The 14,351-nt window shown below is 39.6% G+C and overlaps 1 protein-coding gene across 1 annotated transcript; it reads right to left on the bottom strand.

Annotated features, from left to right (window-relative positions):
- Positions 1-344: 344 nt before the first annotated feature.
- LOC101543871 (olfactory receptor 1440-like) lies at positions 345-13,654 on the bottom strand. Its single transcript, XM_055143797.1, has 2 exons — positions 13,502-13,654; positions 345-1,316 (listed from the first exon to the last, which is right to left on the bottom strand). Exons 1-2 carry the CDS (start codon positions 13,652-13,654, stop codon positions 345-347), a joined length of 1,125 nt encoding a protein of 374 aa, XP_054999772.1.
- Positions 13,655-14,351: the final 697 nt, after the last annotated feature.

Genomic DNA, 14,351 nt, shown 5'->3' with positions numbered 1-14,351 from the left:
ACCACACACAGTTGCTTAGATCTTACTCCTAGTTCTGTGCTCATTCATAGTGGTGCTCAGGGGACCATATGTGGTGCCGGGCATCAAAACTGGGTTACTGCATGCCAGGTTGTACCCTACAAAATGTACTATCAACCTGGGTGGGCTCCTAGAAACAAACTTCTAATACCAATTTCAACTATGGTGACATTATCTCACAACTAAGAATGATGACATAAGGAGGAAGAAAACAGGATTATTCATTATTATCTCTACATGACTGTTATTATAACTGACAATAGATCACTTATAAATTCTTACACTACTTTTATTATATGTCTTAAAACCCCCTACTAGGAATTTCTCTATTGAGATAAAAATCTTGTCCTCTTCATCACCTTTTTAAGAGCCTCTTTGATCTCCTTGTTCCTCAGACTATAGATAAGAGGATTCAACATGGGAATAATATTAACATAGAACACTGACAGAACCTTGTCCTGACTCCTGGAACGATTAGAATTAGGACTCATGTACACAGAGAGACATGTGCCATAGAAGAGGGTGACAACTGCCAGGTGGGAGGCACAGGTATTGAAGGCTTTGAGACTGCCTTTAGCAGAGGATATTTTCAGGATGGAAGCTGCAATAAAACCGTAGGATAAAAGGATAAAGAGCATAGAACCAAACCCAAACAACAGAGCCACCAGAAAAATCATGACTTGGCAAACAAAGGTATTGGAGCAAGACAAGGAAACAATCTGGGGTAAGTCACAGAAGAAATGTCGAATGACATTTGGACCACAGTAATAAAGATTAATGCATGTCAATGTTTCAACTAAACTACCAATCAAACCACTTCCAAGGGTTGCAGTAACCATTTTGCAACAGAGGTTAGGGTTCATAATGGTCGTGTACTGCAGAGGGTTACCAATGGCCACATATCTGTCATAGGCCATGGTGGCTAAGATGCAGCACTCAGACAGACCCATCCAAGCAAACACAGAATACTGAGTAGCACATGAAACAAAGGAAATTGTCTTTCTATCCTTAAATAAATCTGAAAGCATCCTTGGGCTAATGGAAGTCGAATAGCAGATATCTATGAATGACAGGCATGACAGGCAACTGAGAAAAAAGTACATAGGTGTGTGCAGCTGAGAGTCCATTCTGATTAGGATGATCAGACCCAGGTTTGAAATTAGGGTCACCAGGTAGATCACTAGGAAGACAGGAAAGAGAATGAGCTGCAGATCTTTTTCACTTGTGAGTCCCAAGAGGACAAACATGGCCACGGAGGTGTGGTTTCTATATCCTTCCTTAGAGATGCTTTCAGACATCTGTTGAAGAAAAGATGAAAGAAAATATTCAGGCTCAAAACACCAAAAGGAGGGCTAGAGAGAGATTGCAGGAAAGACACTTGCTTTGAACATGACCAACATCGGACAAATCCTTGAAATCACATGTTTTCCTTAGGGGTGATCCTTGAACAGAGAGCCAGGAGTAACTTCTGGTCATGCCATGTGTGAGCAAATGCTTCACTCCATCACCCAACAAAGAAAAATCAAAACAGAATGCTCATTATTTCTCTAGCCAGGTAGCTGACTCTGAGTATAGTCTTATACTTATATTCTTGTATTTAATATTGTGTCAATCTGTATATTTTATGGATACTCTCCAATGTTTTAGATGTTTTGGGAATGTATAAATTTATCACACATTTACAAAAGAGCAACACCAACAACAAAACAACCGAATCAAATTTGGCATATAACTTAGACACTTCTCCACAGACACATGAAAAGAATATTGTATATCCCTTATTAGGAAGTGAAAACCAAATAGTTAACGGCAGTATATCAATTCACACCTGTGAGAATCACATAAGGCAAATATTGAAATCAGTCTTGGCGAAGAAGTGGAGAGAAGTGAATTCTGGTGCACAATTGTGGTTAATGTAAACTGTTGAGCGTGATATCAGTTCGTACAACACTGGTAAATATCATGGAGTTAAAAATATTGAAATGGAGATTCTATATATTCTCATAGTACTACACTCGGGCACTTATTCAACATGTAAGAACATTTATTTATTAAATCCATATGCTAATAAGCACATTATTTGCAACTGCCAACATAAATGTCCATCAACATGGTCACATCTAAAAGCTGGTACATATTATTTTTGGAATGTTTTTACATTAGAAAAGATAAAATACATTTTTAAACAAATGGTTTGGTCTTGAGTTGATTATTCTGTGAAATGAGTCATGAATAGAAAGGATATAATTTTACTGAAGGACAATGCATATTGCTTATATGTAGAATGTAAATAATCACAGCAATTGAACTGAACAAAACTGCAAAACCGATCAAAGAACCATATGCAAAGAACTCTGTGGAACCAATGACACTGTTCCTAATTTGAGTAAGTCTAATGATCGTGATTGTTCTCCAAATAATGCCAGATTCATGACTTCTCATTAAGAAATTTTGATTTTACATATTTTTTAGCTCACCTTTAATTTGAGTTCATCATATATTTCGTTCACCTTTCTTTTTCTAACATGCCTAAATTTTCTTTTGTTTTAGATACAGGTGCTGTTGATTCACCCTTCATTTTTCCCTCACATAATTATTGACATAACATATTCATCTCTCCATACTCATTTCCACCGGACCCTGCAGAATGAGGAGGAGGAGGAGCAGGAAGAAGAAGAAGAAGAAGAAAGAAGAAAAAGAGGAAGAAGAAGAGGAAGAGGGAGAGAAGAGAAAGACGAGGAATAGGAATAGGAAGAAGAAGAGGAAGACGAGGAAGAAGAAGAAGAAGAAGAAGAAGAAGAAGAAGAAGAAGAAGAAGAAGAAGAAGAAGAAGAAGAAGAAGAAGAAGAAGAAGAAGAAGAAGAAGAAGAAGAAGAAGAAGAAGAAGAAGAAGAAGAAGAAGAAGAAGAAGAAGGAGAAGGAGAAGGAGAAGGAGAAGGAGAAAAGAAGGAGCAGGAGAAGGAGAAAAAGAAGGAAGAGGTGCAGGAGAAGGAGAAGGAAAGGAGGAAGAAAAAGAGGAGGAGAAGAACAAAAGGAGCAGGAGGAGAAGGAGGAGGTTGATGAGGAGGGGTGAGGAGGAGGGGTGCGGAGAGGGGGAAGTTGGTGGGGAGAGTGGGAGGGTGAGAAGAACAAAAAGATGGAAAGTAAACATTAAAAGTGGTGCTTGTTTTTTAGGAAAGATCATTAATACTTTCTAATATTAAATTGTCTGAACTGGGAAAATTTTGTAGGTTAGGAAGCAAAGTCTGAAGAGCTCTATTGAACACTTCAGTACAGAAAAGCTTATTCTCATAAAATCAATTGGTCCATTTATTCTTGACTGATTTTTTTTCTTATTTTAGAGCCTACAATAGTAACAGATGACAAACAGATCTACTCAATTCTGGATGGCACCCAGAGAATCTTCTGAGGCCACTAAAGAATAGAACTGTAAGAATAGAACTGTAAGGTAGTACAGAACTCTAAAATAATTCACAGCTCATTGAGTCTTAGTTCTTTTTTCTTAAACAGACGAGTAAGAGGCAGTGTAGATCCACTTTATGTTATGACACTGTCCTTCAACAGATTTTGCCTTACATTTACATGCTAAAGGAGGTATGGAAAGGACTCCTTAAACTTTAAAATTTAAGGACAATGATACTGAGATGTTTGTAGACATTTTGATATCTTTCTACATCATAGGTGTTTGATATTCTTCAGAGCAGTATCTAATAACTCACCTAAGGATTCTTCAAATTTCTACTTTCCAGTGATGCAGGTTCTTTTACTTGTAGTGTACCCAGGATTCAGAAAAGGCCAATAGATGTTTGTCTTCTTGCTTTGAGGGGATCCTTATCAGTGTTCTAAGAGACTTAGGGAGTTAACTTGAGGGGAACCAACAATCTTTTGCTAATGATGTTTGACTCACTGAAAGTCCAGAAATCATCCTAATGTGGAAAAGAGAAGCTTTAAATGTTCCTGAACCTGCTCCATCACATCTAAGAAAGAAAATGGGAGGACAGCGGCAATTAAGCAGAGCAATTAACATTGCAAACTTTCAATTACCTCTCCTGAGTACAGAGGCAGATGAAGTCTAATAATTGGTCTAAACAAGATATTCCTTCATGACATTAATCTTTTGAGACTTCATCATATCAAAATTCCTTTCACCCTCGAAGAAATATTGGTCTGTTATAAAGAACATTTCAAAATTTTTGTTTGTTTGGAGATCACCTCTGGCAATGCTCAGTGCTTATGCCAAGCTCTGTATTCAGAGATCTCTCCTGGGTGGTGTTTAGGGGATTATCTGGGGTGTCAGGAATCAAATGCAGATCAGCAACATGCAAGGCAAGTGCTTGACCCAGACCTATCTGTCTAGCTTCTCTGCAGACCTTTTAAATGGTGAAATAAATTTATATCACCAAAACATATTAGTAATCATCAAAGAACCTCTGGGAAAAATCTGGTATTAACCTTCAACTGTGAAGTGTGTTTCTTCAGTAGAGGATTGTAGCTTTCCACCATCTTATTTGAAACAGTTCTTTGGATTTAAGATTTTACTATATAGAATTACCACATTGATTTGTTATTTGAAAAGTTAATAACTAAATGTAGATGATCTTAAAATAAAATAAAAAATTACATTTTAGTAAATTATGAATAAAATCCTCACATTTTATTTAAGAATGAAATAATCTAAATTATTTTATTTTGGTACTTTCATTTATAAAATTGTTACTTATCTTTCTCCTGAAAACATCATACCTGGAGAGTCCACTTCCCTCCCCAGAGATCTAAGTACCCCTTCTGCCATGAGAGCTCAGTTCTCTAGACAAATTCATCAGTTTTGACGACTTTGAACACTTGATATTCCCTTAATATCTTTGCTTTTCTCTCTTGTGTTAGGAATAATCACTCTCTCTGATTTAGGTGGCATACCCCGGGGTTATCAGGGTTTATTCCTGACTCTGTGCTCAGGGATCACTCTTGGAGGGGCTTGGGGGACCTAATGTAGCACTGAGAGGGCAGTCAGTTTGGCCACATGCAAGGGTAACACGCTATGGGCTATCCAATAGCTCCGTGCCCCACTCTGTTTCTTTAATTGGTATATGGTGACACCTACACAAATGTAGATGTATAACGGTAAACTGGTATTTCACAAAACAGTAAATCAACGATAGCACAGTTAACATTGTCGTCCAGTTTTTCGTGCTTTTTGCTCAAGCGAGCACCAGTAACGTCTCCATTGTGAGACTTGTTGTTACTGTTTTTGGCATATCATATGCCATGGGTAGCTTGAAAAGCTCTGCAGTGTGGGTGGGATACTCTCGGTTGCTTGCCAGGCTCTCCAAGAGGGACAGAGAAATCGAACCTGGTTTGGTCTCATGCAAGGCATCACACTATGCTCTGTGCTGTGGCTCCAGTCCAATTTTTAAATTCTTTTTCCAAAATTTTTCTTAGTAACATATTTTCAAATTTTTTATATTGCTAATTGAAAATATGTTACTAAGAAAAAATTGAAAGCACCCCTTTTGACTTCCTTGAACGTATAGATTTTTTCCATTTAAATCAGACATACAAGTTATAGTCCATTGGATAGTGATTATTGACCTGTGCTATTGATTTTTCTTTTTTTTTATTAGTGAATCACTTTGAGAAAAAGTTTCAGACTTTACAGGTTTTCATGCTTACGTTTCAGTCACACAATGATCTAGTACCCTTCCCTCTACAGTGCCCATTTTCCATCACTAATGGTCCCAGCATCCCTCCCACCTCCCACCCTTGCCCCTTAACCCCACCCTGCCTCTATGGCAGGGCATTCCCATTTGCTTGCTCTCTCTTTGTGGGTGTTGTGGTTTGCTACAGAGTTATTAAGTAGGCATCATGTTCAATCTATAGTCTATTTTCAGCCTGTTTTTCCATCACTAGTAGGCCTGCCTAGCACCCTTTGCTTGGTGATCCCTTCTCTATCAGAGCTGCTTCTTCACCTAGCATGTGAGGTCAGCTTCCAAGCTGTGGAGTACTCCTCTTGGTACTTATCTCTACTATTCTTGGGTGTTAGTCTCCCATTCTGTTACTTTATATTACACAAATCAGTGCAATATCTCTATGACTGTCCTCTCTTTCTGACTCATTTCACTTAGAATTATACTTTTCATGTTGATCCACCTACATGCAAGTTTCATGACTTCATTTTTTCTAACAGCTACATAGTATTCCATTGTGTAGATGTACTGAAGTTTCTTTAACCAGTCATCAGTTCTCGGGCACTCGGGTTTTTTCCAGATTCTGGCTATTGTGAACAGTTATGCAATGAATGTATGGGTGCAGATGACACTCTTACTCTTTTTTTGCATCTCCGGTATATATTTCCAGAAGTGGTATTACTAGGTCACATTTGAGCTCAATTTCTAAATTTTTGAGAAGCATCCATACTGTGTTCCAGGGGTGGCTGAACGAGTCGGCATTCCCACCATCAATAAAGGAGAGTCCCTTACTCCCCACATTCATGCCAACACGAGTTACTTTTGTTCTTTAGATGTGGGCCAATCTCTGTGGTGTGAGATGGTATCTCATTGTTGTTTTGACCTGCATCTCCCTGATGATTAGTGATGAAAAATGTTTCTCCATGTGCCTTTTAGCCAATAAGATTACTTCTGTGACAGAATTTAAATTCATTTCATCACCCCATTTTCCGATGGGATTTGATGTTTTCTTCTTGTGGAGTTCAACCAGTGCCTTGTAAAACTTTGATATCAACCCCTTATCAGATGGGTATTGGTTGAATATCCTTTCCCATTCTGTAGATTGTCTTTGTATTCTGGTCACTGTATCTTTTGAGGTACAGAATCATCTCAGTTTAAGATAGTCCCATTTGAATATCTCTGTTTCCACTTGCCTGGTCAGTGGCTAGTCCTCTTTGAAGATACCTGTACGTTCAATGTCGTGGAAGGTTTTTCTGACTTTGTCTTCAATGTCCCTTATGGATTCTGGTCTAATGTTGAGGTCTTTATCCATTTTGATTTGACTTTTGTGCACAGTGTTAGGTATAAGTCTGAGCCCAATTTTTTGCATGTAGCTGTCTAGTGTTGCCAGCACCATTTGTTACAGAGGCTTTCCTTGCTCTAATTCACATTTCTTGCTCCCTTATTAAAGATTAGATGATCATATATTTGAGGTTGTGTGTAAGGATATTTTACCCTGTTCCATTGGTCTACTGCTCTGCCTTTGTTCCAGTATCATGCAGTTTTAATTATTACTGCTTTGTAGTAGAGTTTGAGATTGGGGAAGTTGATTCTTCCCATCTTCCTTTTCCCAAAAATTGCTTTAGCTATTCGTAGGGATGTGTTGTTTCATATGAATTTTAGGAGTTTTGGTGCACTTCCTTGCAGAATGTCATTGGTATCCTTATAGGGATTGCATTGAATCTGCATAATGCTTGGGAAGTATGGCCATTTTGACAATGTTAATTCTTCCAATCCATAAACAGAGTATGTGCTTCCATTTCCTTGTGTCCTCTTTTATTTCATGAAGTAATGTTTTGAAATTTTCTCTGTATAGGTCCTTCACCTCCTTAGTTAAGTTGATTCCGAGGTACTTGATTTTCTGAGGCATGGCTGTGAACGGGGCTGCATTTTTTCATTTCTCTTTCTTCTCTCTCATGATTTGCATATAGGAAAGCCATGGACTTTAGGGTATTGATTTTATAACCTGTGAGTTTACTATACGAGTCAATTTTTTTGAGAAGTTTCTTGGTAGAGGCTTTAGGGTTCTGTAAATTTAACATCATATCATCTGTGAATAGTGAGAGCTGATTTCTTCCTTTCCTATCTGGATGCCCCTAATATCTTTTTCTTGCCTAATCGCTACTGCAAGTATTTCCAGTATTGTATTGAACAGAAGTCATGAGAGTGGGCCTCGTTGCTTTGTCCCTTATCTTAGAGGGAAGGCCGTTAGCTTTTCCCTATTGAGGATAATGCTTGATATGGGCTTGTGGTAGATGGTTTGGACAATATTGAGGAAGTTCCTTTCTATGCCCATTTTGGTGAGCATTTTCATCGTTAATAGGTGCTGGATCTTGTCAAATGTTTTCTCTGCATCTATTGATATGATCATATGGTTTTTATCTTTTCTTTTGTTGATATGGTGGATTATGTTGATTGACTTCCAAATTTTGAACCATCCTTGCATTTCGAGAATGAATCCCAGTTGGTCGTGATGTATGATCTTTTGGATGAGCTGCTGGATTCTATTCACTAATATTTTGTTGAGGATCTTCACATCCCTGTACATCAGAGTACAGAGTATTGGCCTGTAGTGTTGTTTTTTTTGTGGTGTCTCTGCTTGATTTTGGTATTAGGGTGATATGTGCCTCATAGAAACTGTTTGGGAGTGTTTTTGTTTCCTTGATTTCCTGGAAATGCTTGAAAAAAACTGGCAATGGATCCTCTTTAAATATTTGGTAGAATTCACTAGCGAATCCATCTGGACTTGGACTTTTGTTTCTGGGGAGACTTTTGATTACAGTTTCTATTTCCTTGATAGTAATGGGTCTATTCATGTTATCCAAATCATTTTGGTTCAGCCTTGGGAGGATATAAGAGTCCATGAATTTATCCATTTCTTCTAGATTTTCTTGTTTCATGGTGTACAGATTTTCCAAGTAGTCTCTGATGATCTTTGAATTTCTTTGGTTTCTGTTGTGATGTCCCCCCTTTCATTTCTGATTCAGTTTATTAGAGTTCTCTCTCTCTCTGTTTCTTTGTGAGTCTTGCTAGTGGTTTATCAATCCTATTTATTTTCTCAAAGAACCAGCTCTTAGATTCATTGATCTTTCGGATTACTTTTTGGGTTTCCATATTATTGATTCCTGCTCTAAGTTTTATTATTTCTTTCCTTCTGCCTGGTTTGGGCTCCTTTTGTTGGTCCTTTTCTAACGACTTGAGCTGTGAGGTCAGGTTATTTATATGGGCCATTTCTTCCTTCCTGAGATATGCTTGCAGAGCTATAAATTTTCCCCTTAACACAGCTTTTGCTGTGTCCTACAGGTTCTGGTAGCTAGTGTCTTCATTCTCATTTGTTTCCAGGTACCTTTTGATTTCTTCCTTGATTTCCTGCCTGACTCACTCATTGTTCAACATCGAGTTGTTTAATTTCCACGTGTATCGTTTGTTCCTCTGCGTCTGTGCATGATTAACTTATATCTTCGGCGGATCATGGTCAGAGAAGATAGTTGATAAAATTTCTATCTTCCTGATTCTATGGAGGTATGCTTTGTGACCCAGGGCAGGATTTTTTTGGAGAATGTTCTGTGTGCACTGAAAAAGAATGTGTATTCTTTTTTATGGGGCTGCAAAGCCCTGTATAGATCTATTAGCCCTCTCACTTCTATTTCTTCCTTCAAGGCCAGTGATTTTTTTGCTGAGTTTTGATCTTGTTGATCTATCCAGAGATGACAAGGCAGTGTTGAAGTTTCCAACTACTATTGTGCTGCTAGCAATGTCCTCTCTATAATCTGCTAGCAGTGGTTTTAAGTAATTTGTTGGTTCTTCATTAGGTGCATATACGTTTATGGATGTGAGTTCTTCCTGCTGTATGTATCCCTTGATTAGTACGAAATGACCTTTTCTGTCCTTTTAATCATTTTCAACCTGAAATCTATATTGTCTGATACTAGTATGGCCACTCTGGCTTTTTTTGAGGGAAATGTTTGCTTGAAGTATTGTTTTCCATCCTTTGACTTTGAGTCTGTGTTTGCTCTGACCATTCAGATGTGTTTTTTTTTTTTTGCTTTTTGGGTCACACCCAGCGATGCTCAGGGATTACTCCTTGCTCTGAACTCAGGTATCACCCCTGGCGGTGCTCAGGGGACCATATGGGATGCTGGGAATCAAACCCGGGTCGGCCGCGTGCAAAGCAAACGCCCTACCCGATGTGCTATCACTCCAGCCCCTCAGATGTGTTTCTTGTAGGCAGCCGAATGCTGGGTTCAGTTTCTGAATCCATTTTGCCACTCTGTGTCTCTTGATGGGTGCGTTTAGACCATTGATGTTGAGAGAGATTATTGTCATGGAGTTTTGTGCCATCTTTCTGGTTGAGCTTGTTGTGCTTTAGGGGTTTTTCTTTTCTTACAGGAGCCCCTTTAGTCTTTCTTTTAAGTTTGCTTTTGAGTCTATCAAGTTCCTGAGCTGTTGTTTATCCATGATGTTGTGTATGGTTCCTTGGAGTTTGAGTGAGAGCTTAGCCAGATAAAGTATTAGTGGTGAGGCGGTTATTTCATTGAGTTTTTGTCCTATATCCCACCATTGCCTTCTGGCTTGGAGGGTTTCCTCTTATGAGTCTTCTGTGAATCTAAGGGTGCTCCTTTGTATGTGATTTTTTTTGACCGTGCTGCTTGCAGTTTTGTGCCCCTATTTGTGGCATCCATCATTCTGACTATGATATGTCTTGGAGTCTTTTTATTAGGGTCTCTTCTAGCTGGCACCCTTAGTGCTCCTAGGATCTGAACATCTGCACTCTCCAGCTCTGGGAACTTTTCAGCAATGATTTCTTTAACTGTGGCTTTCTCATTAGGGTTGCCTCCCTGTCCTTCTGGAGCTCCAATTATTCTTATGTTATTCCTCTTGGCATCATCCCCTAGGTCTCTGCTTCACCCTAGAGCTATTTTTAGGTCTTTTCTAAATGTTTCCTGTAGCCTGTGGGCTTTCTGCTGCTCATCTTCAAGCTCACTAATTCTATCTTCAGCTGTATCCATTCTACTGTTTAGGGCTCCCACTGTTTTTTTTATTTCTTCTACAGTGTCTTTTATTTGTGACATTTCTGAATGTAGCTTTCCTATTTCTGCTCTCATTTCTTCCCGTAATTTCTTTGCTCACTGCTCCACCGTTTTTTAAAGTTTGATGAACAATCTCAGAATTTCTTCTCTGAATTCTTTATCGGAGATATCATATTTGTAGGCAGCCTCTGCTGAGGCTTCTGGATTCTTTTCTTCATCCTCTCCTTGCTGTGGGGATTTGCGCTGTTTCTTCATGCTCTCATGGTTTTTTGGAGGTGGGACCTCCCAGTTCACTAGAGCTAATCTCTCTTTTTGTGAGGTTTCAATATTTTGGTTCAATTGGAGTTGTCTAGTGGCTTATTTGCCCTTTGTTTTTGAGGTAACTGGGGAGATCTCCACAAAGTTAGGTAATGGGATTAAGATGTCTGTGAAGTATACTAAAACAGGGGAAAATAACTGAGGCGGCCCTCCCCCCCCCAGACCATGCCCCCTGCAGCGGTGACAACGCCCACTACCACAGAGACCACGCCCCTTCTGGCCACTGGCCACTGGTTTGAGATTGGGTCCTGGGGTCTGCATGCGGAGCCCGTGGGCAGGGAGGACTGGGATGCGCAGTGAGGGGAGCAGGCGTACCTGAATGAGGAAGTAGACAGCACACAGTTGGTGGCTGCTGGGGGTGGCATTTCTGCCTCCTCGATGCTGGATTGAGACCAGATCCCGGGGCTGTGCGTAGAGTGGGTGGGCACGGAGAGTTGGGATGCTATTGGTTTTTCTTAAGTCCTTTTGTAAATTCTACCCAGAGAACTGCATAACACCTTTACATATGAATTATTGTATTCACACTCACCCTTGAGTCTAACGTGCTTCTCAGATTAAAAAACTGCTCATGAGCCAGAGAGATAGTACAGGGAATTAAGCACGAGACTTGCAGACACCCTCCTCACATTCAATCCCTGAACCATATAATGTGCCTTGAGTACTGCCAAGAATGATTCCTGAGCACAGAGCCAGGAGTAAACCACGAACACAGGATAAACACAACTACCCCTACGTTAGAGTGTGTCACACTCTGCTATTTGCATGGGTGACATTACTATAAACATAAATATGGTACTATTTCAAATAACTTAAAAATAAATGAATAAAATCTGCTTCTATAAAGGAGTGCTACTTAAATTCATGAAAAGTTTCAAATGAGTAGATAACGGCCATAGAATAAAGACCTTTGATTCTCTTGAGACTGAAGCAGTCATCGAAGCCCTAGCCAAACAGGGCATTCAAACTCAGTACATCAAGGTCCTCTGTGAGGTGTATTACGGATTCACCACCAGCATCTCACCATTCTACAAGGAAGTGATCATTTACGTAATGAGCGGGGTTTGGCTGGGTGATACCATTTCATTGAAACTCTTCAGTGCCACCCTCGAGAATGTCATTTGAGTACTGGAATGGGATGGAATTTGAGTGAAGATAGACAGTTAGCATAAACACCACCTCTGCTTTGCTGATATACCAATAACATCATTCTAATAACAAAAACATCAGCCAAGCGGCACAAATGCTGGCCGACTTTGACCGCGAGTGTGGAAAGGTCGGACTGCAACTAAATCTCAGCAAAACAATGTTCATGAAAACTGAACTAGTCCCTGACATTCTATTTGCTCTCAATGGAACAAACATCTCTGAATGCAGCAGCTATGTGTACCTGGGTCTAGAACTCAACATGAGGAACGACTTGGAGCCAGAACTGCACAGGAGGAAGAAGCAACATGGAACACCTTCAAGAGCATGGAAGAAGTGGTTAATAGGACAAAGAATCTCCAGCTCCGGCACATCTTTTCAACTCCACCATTCTTCCTGCACACAGAGACCTGGGCCCTATGAAAACAGGATGAGAACTCTATTTGGCAAACCCAAAGAGGAATGGTTGGAGTATCACGTTTCACTTAAGTGAGAGTAGAACTATGAAGTTCCGACCTCTGTCAAAGGTCAAGATTCAGGGATGATAGCTGTTTGCCAAGGCATCAAAAATCATATGGGCCATAAACGTAATGTGATTTAGAGACAACCGCTGGCCTAGAGTTGTTACCGACTTGTTTCTGAGGGATGTCAAAAGACCGCGTGACCGCCCAACTTCAAGATGGTCAGGCTTCTTCATCAAAACCCTGAACATACGGTTTGGCACTCTTCGTGTTCCTGGAGTGAGCAGATACCATTGGGCTACACTAGCATGCAACAGGGACGAATGGAGACGTTTTGGCTCACACTTGAGAAAAGCTTGGGTGAATGGGATGACAAGTGGTACTAATGAACCTTGGTTACAAATCAGGTGTTACAAATAACACCTATATTTTAGATGCAAATAAGTAGGTTTTATGCAGTGCCTAACAGATAGGTATACCTCAATAATTTTTGTCTAAAAGCATCATTAAATCTTTTATTTTTTAATTTTATTTTTGGTGGGGCATTCATACCCATCAATTCAGGAGTTACTCAAAGACCCAGTTTCTCTATATAAATCTCACAAAAAAGAACCATAGTTAACTTAGTCTTATACTAAGTTCGTCCCTACTTGGGGAGCTCCTTCTCTTTTCTACTTCCAATATACTTTTGTACTTTCGAAAATGGAGTCTGAGATACTTTATTTTTCAATATTTTGTCTCTTTAAAATATCAAAGTGCCTGGGTTTTGTGAACCAACAGAGACCCGCGGCCACCGCTTCTGCCTCACCTGCATCAATACACTCCAGACCCTCCCAGTTTTTGTAAACTGCAATTTCATGCTGCTAGGCAACATCTTGTTCCCCTTGGTCTCCTTCTTGGAGAACCTGACAAGCTTCCAAGAATCAATTGCCCTCACAGGAGAGCTTTGTAAGCTCTCCATGACGTATTCATATCTCAAATACAGTAAAAGACATATACATACCACTTGGAGATCCCGGCTAGTTACTGAAATTATCCCGCCCACACGGCAGAGCCTGGTAGCTACCGTGGTGAATTCAGTATGCCAAAAATTGTAACGATAGGTCTCATTTCCCTGATCCTGAAAGGTCCTCAATTACTGGGAAAGATGAGTAAGAGGAGGCTGCTAAAATCTCAGGCTGAGTGTAATAGAGACGTTAATGGAGCTTGCTAGAGAAAATCGATGAACAACGAGATGACAGTGATATGGTGATACAATAAGAATGATTTTAATTATGCAAGAGGTTCCTTGAAAATTAGTAAATGGGTTGGTATATATATATATATAAGCATTCAAGTAATGTCTGGTACATTAAATGCTCACTATTGTGGTATAGTTTCATTAATACTATTCTACTTTAATGATTTATCACCATTGATTGTAAAAATAAAATATTTTATTAATTTAGTAGAAAAATAATCTTTGCAATGGCTTTTCAGCATTGCAAAGTGGGTCAGAGTGTAGACTTCAAAAGGGTTAAGAGCATCTTTATTACTCATCAAACTGGTAATAGTTGTTTTGGGGGATGGTATACCAGTTAGTTCTCAGGGCTTACTCCAGACTCTGCTCAGGGAACATTCCTGGCAGGGCTCTGGAGAACCATATGTGGAAGGGTATC

This window comes from Sorex araneus, chromosome 6 (assembly GCF_027595985.1).
Source record: "Sorex araneus isolate mSorAra2 chromosome 6, mSorAra2.pri, whole genome shotgun sequence".
Classification (NCBI taxonomy): domain Eukaryota; kingdom Metazoa; phylum Chordata; class Mammalia; order Eulipotyphla; family Soricidae; genus Sorex; species Sorex araneus.
Note: the sequence above shows the minus strand (reverse complement) of the source record. Positions and strands in the feature narration are given on the sequence as shown.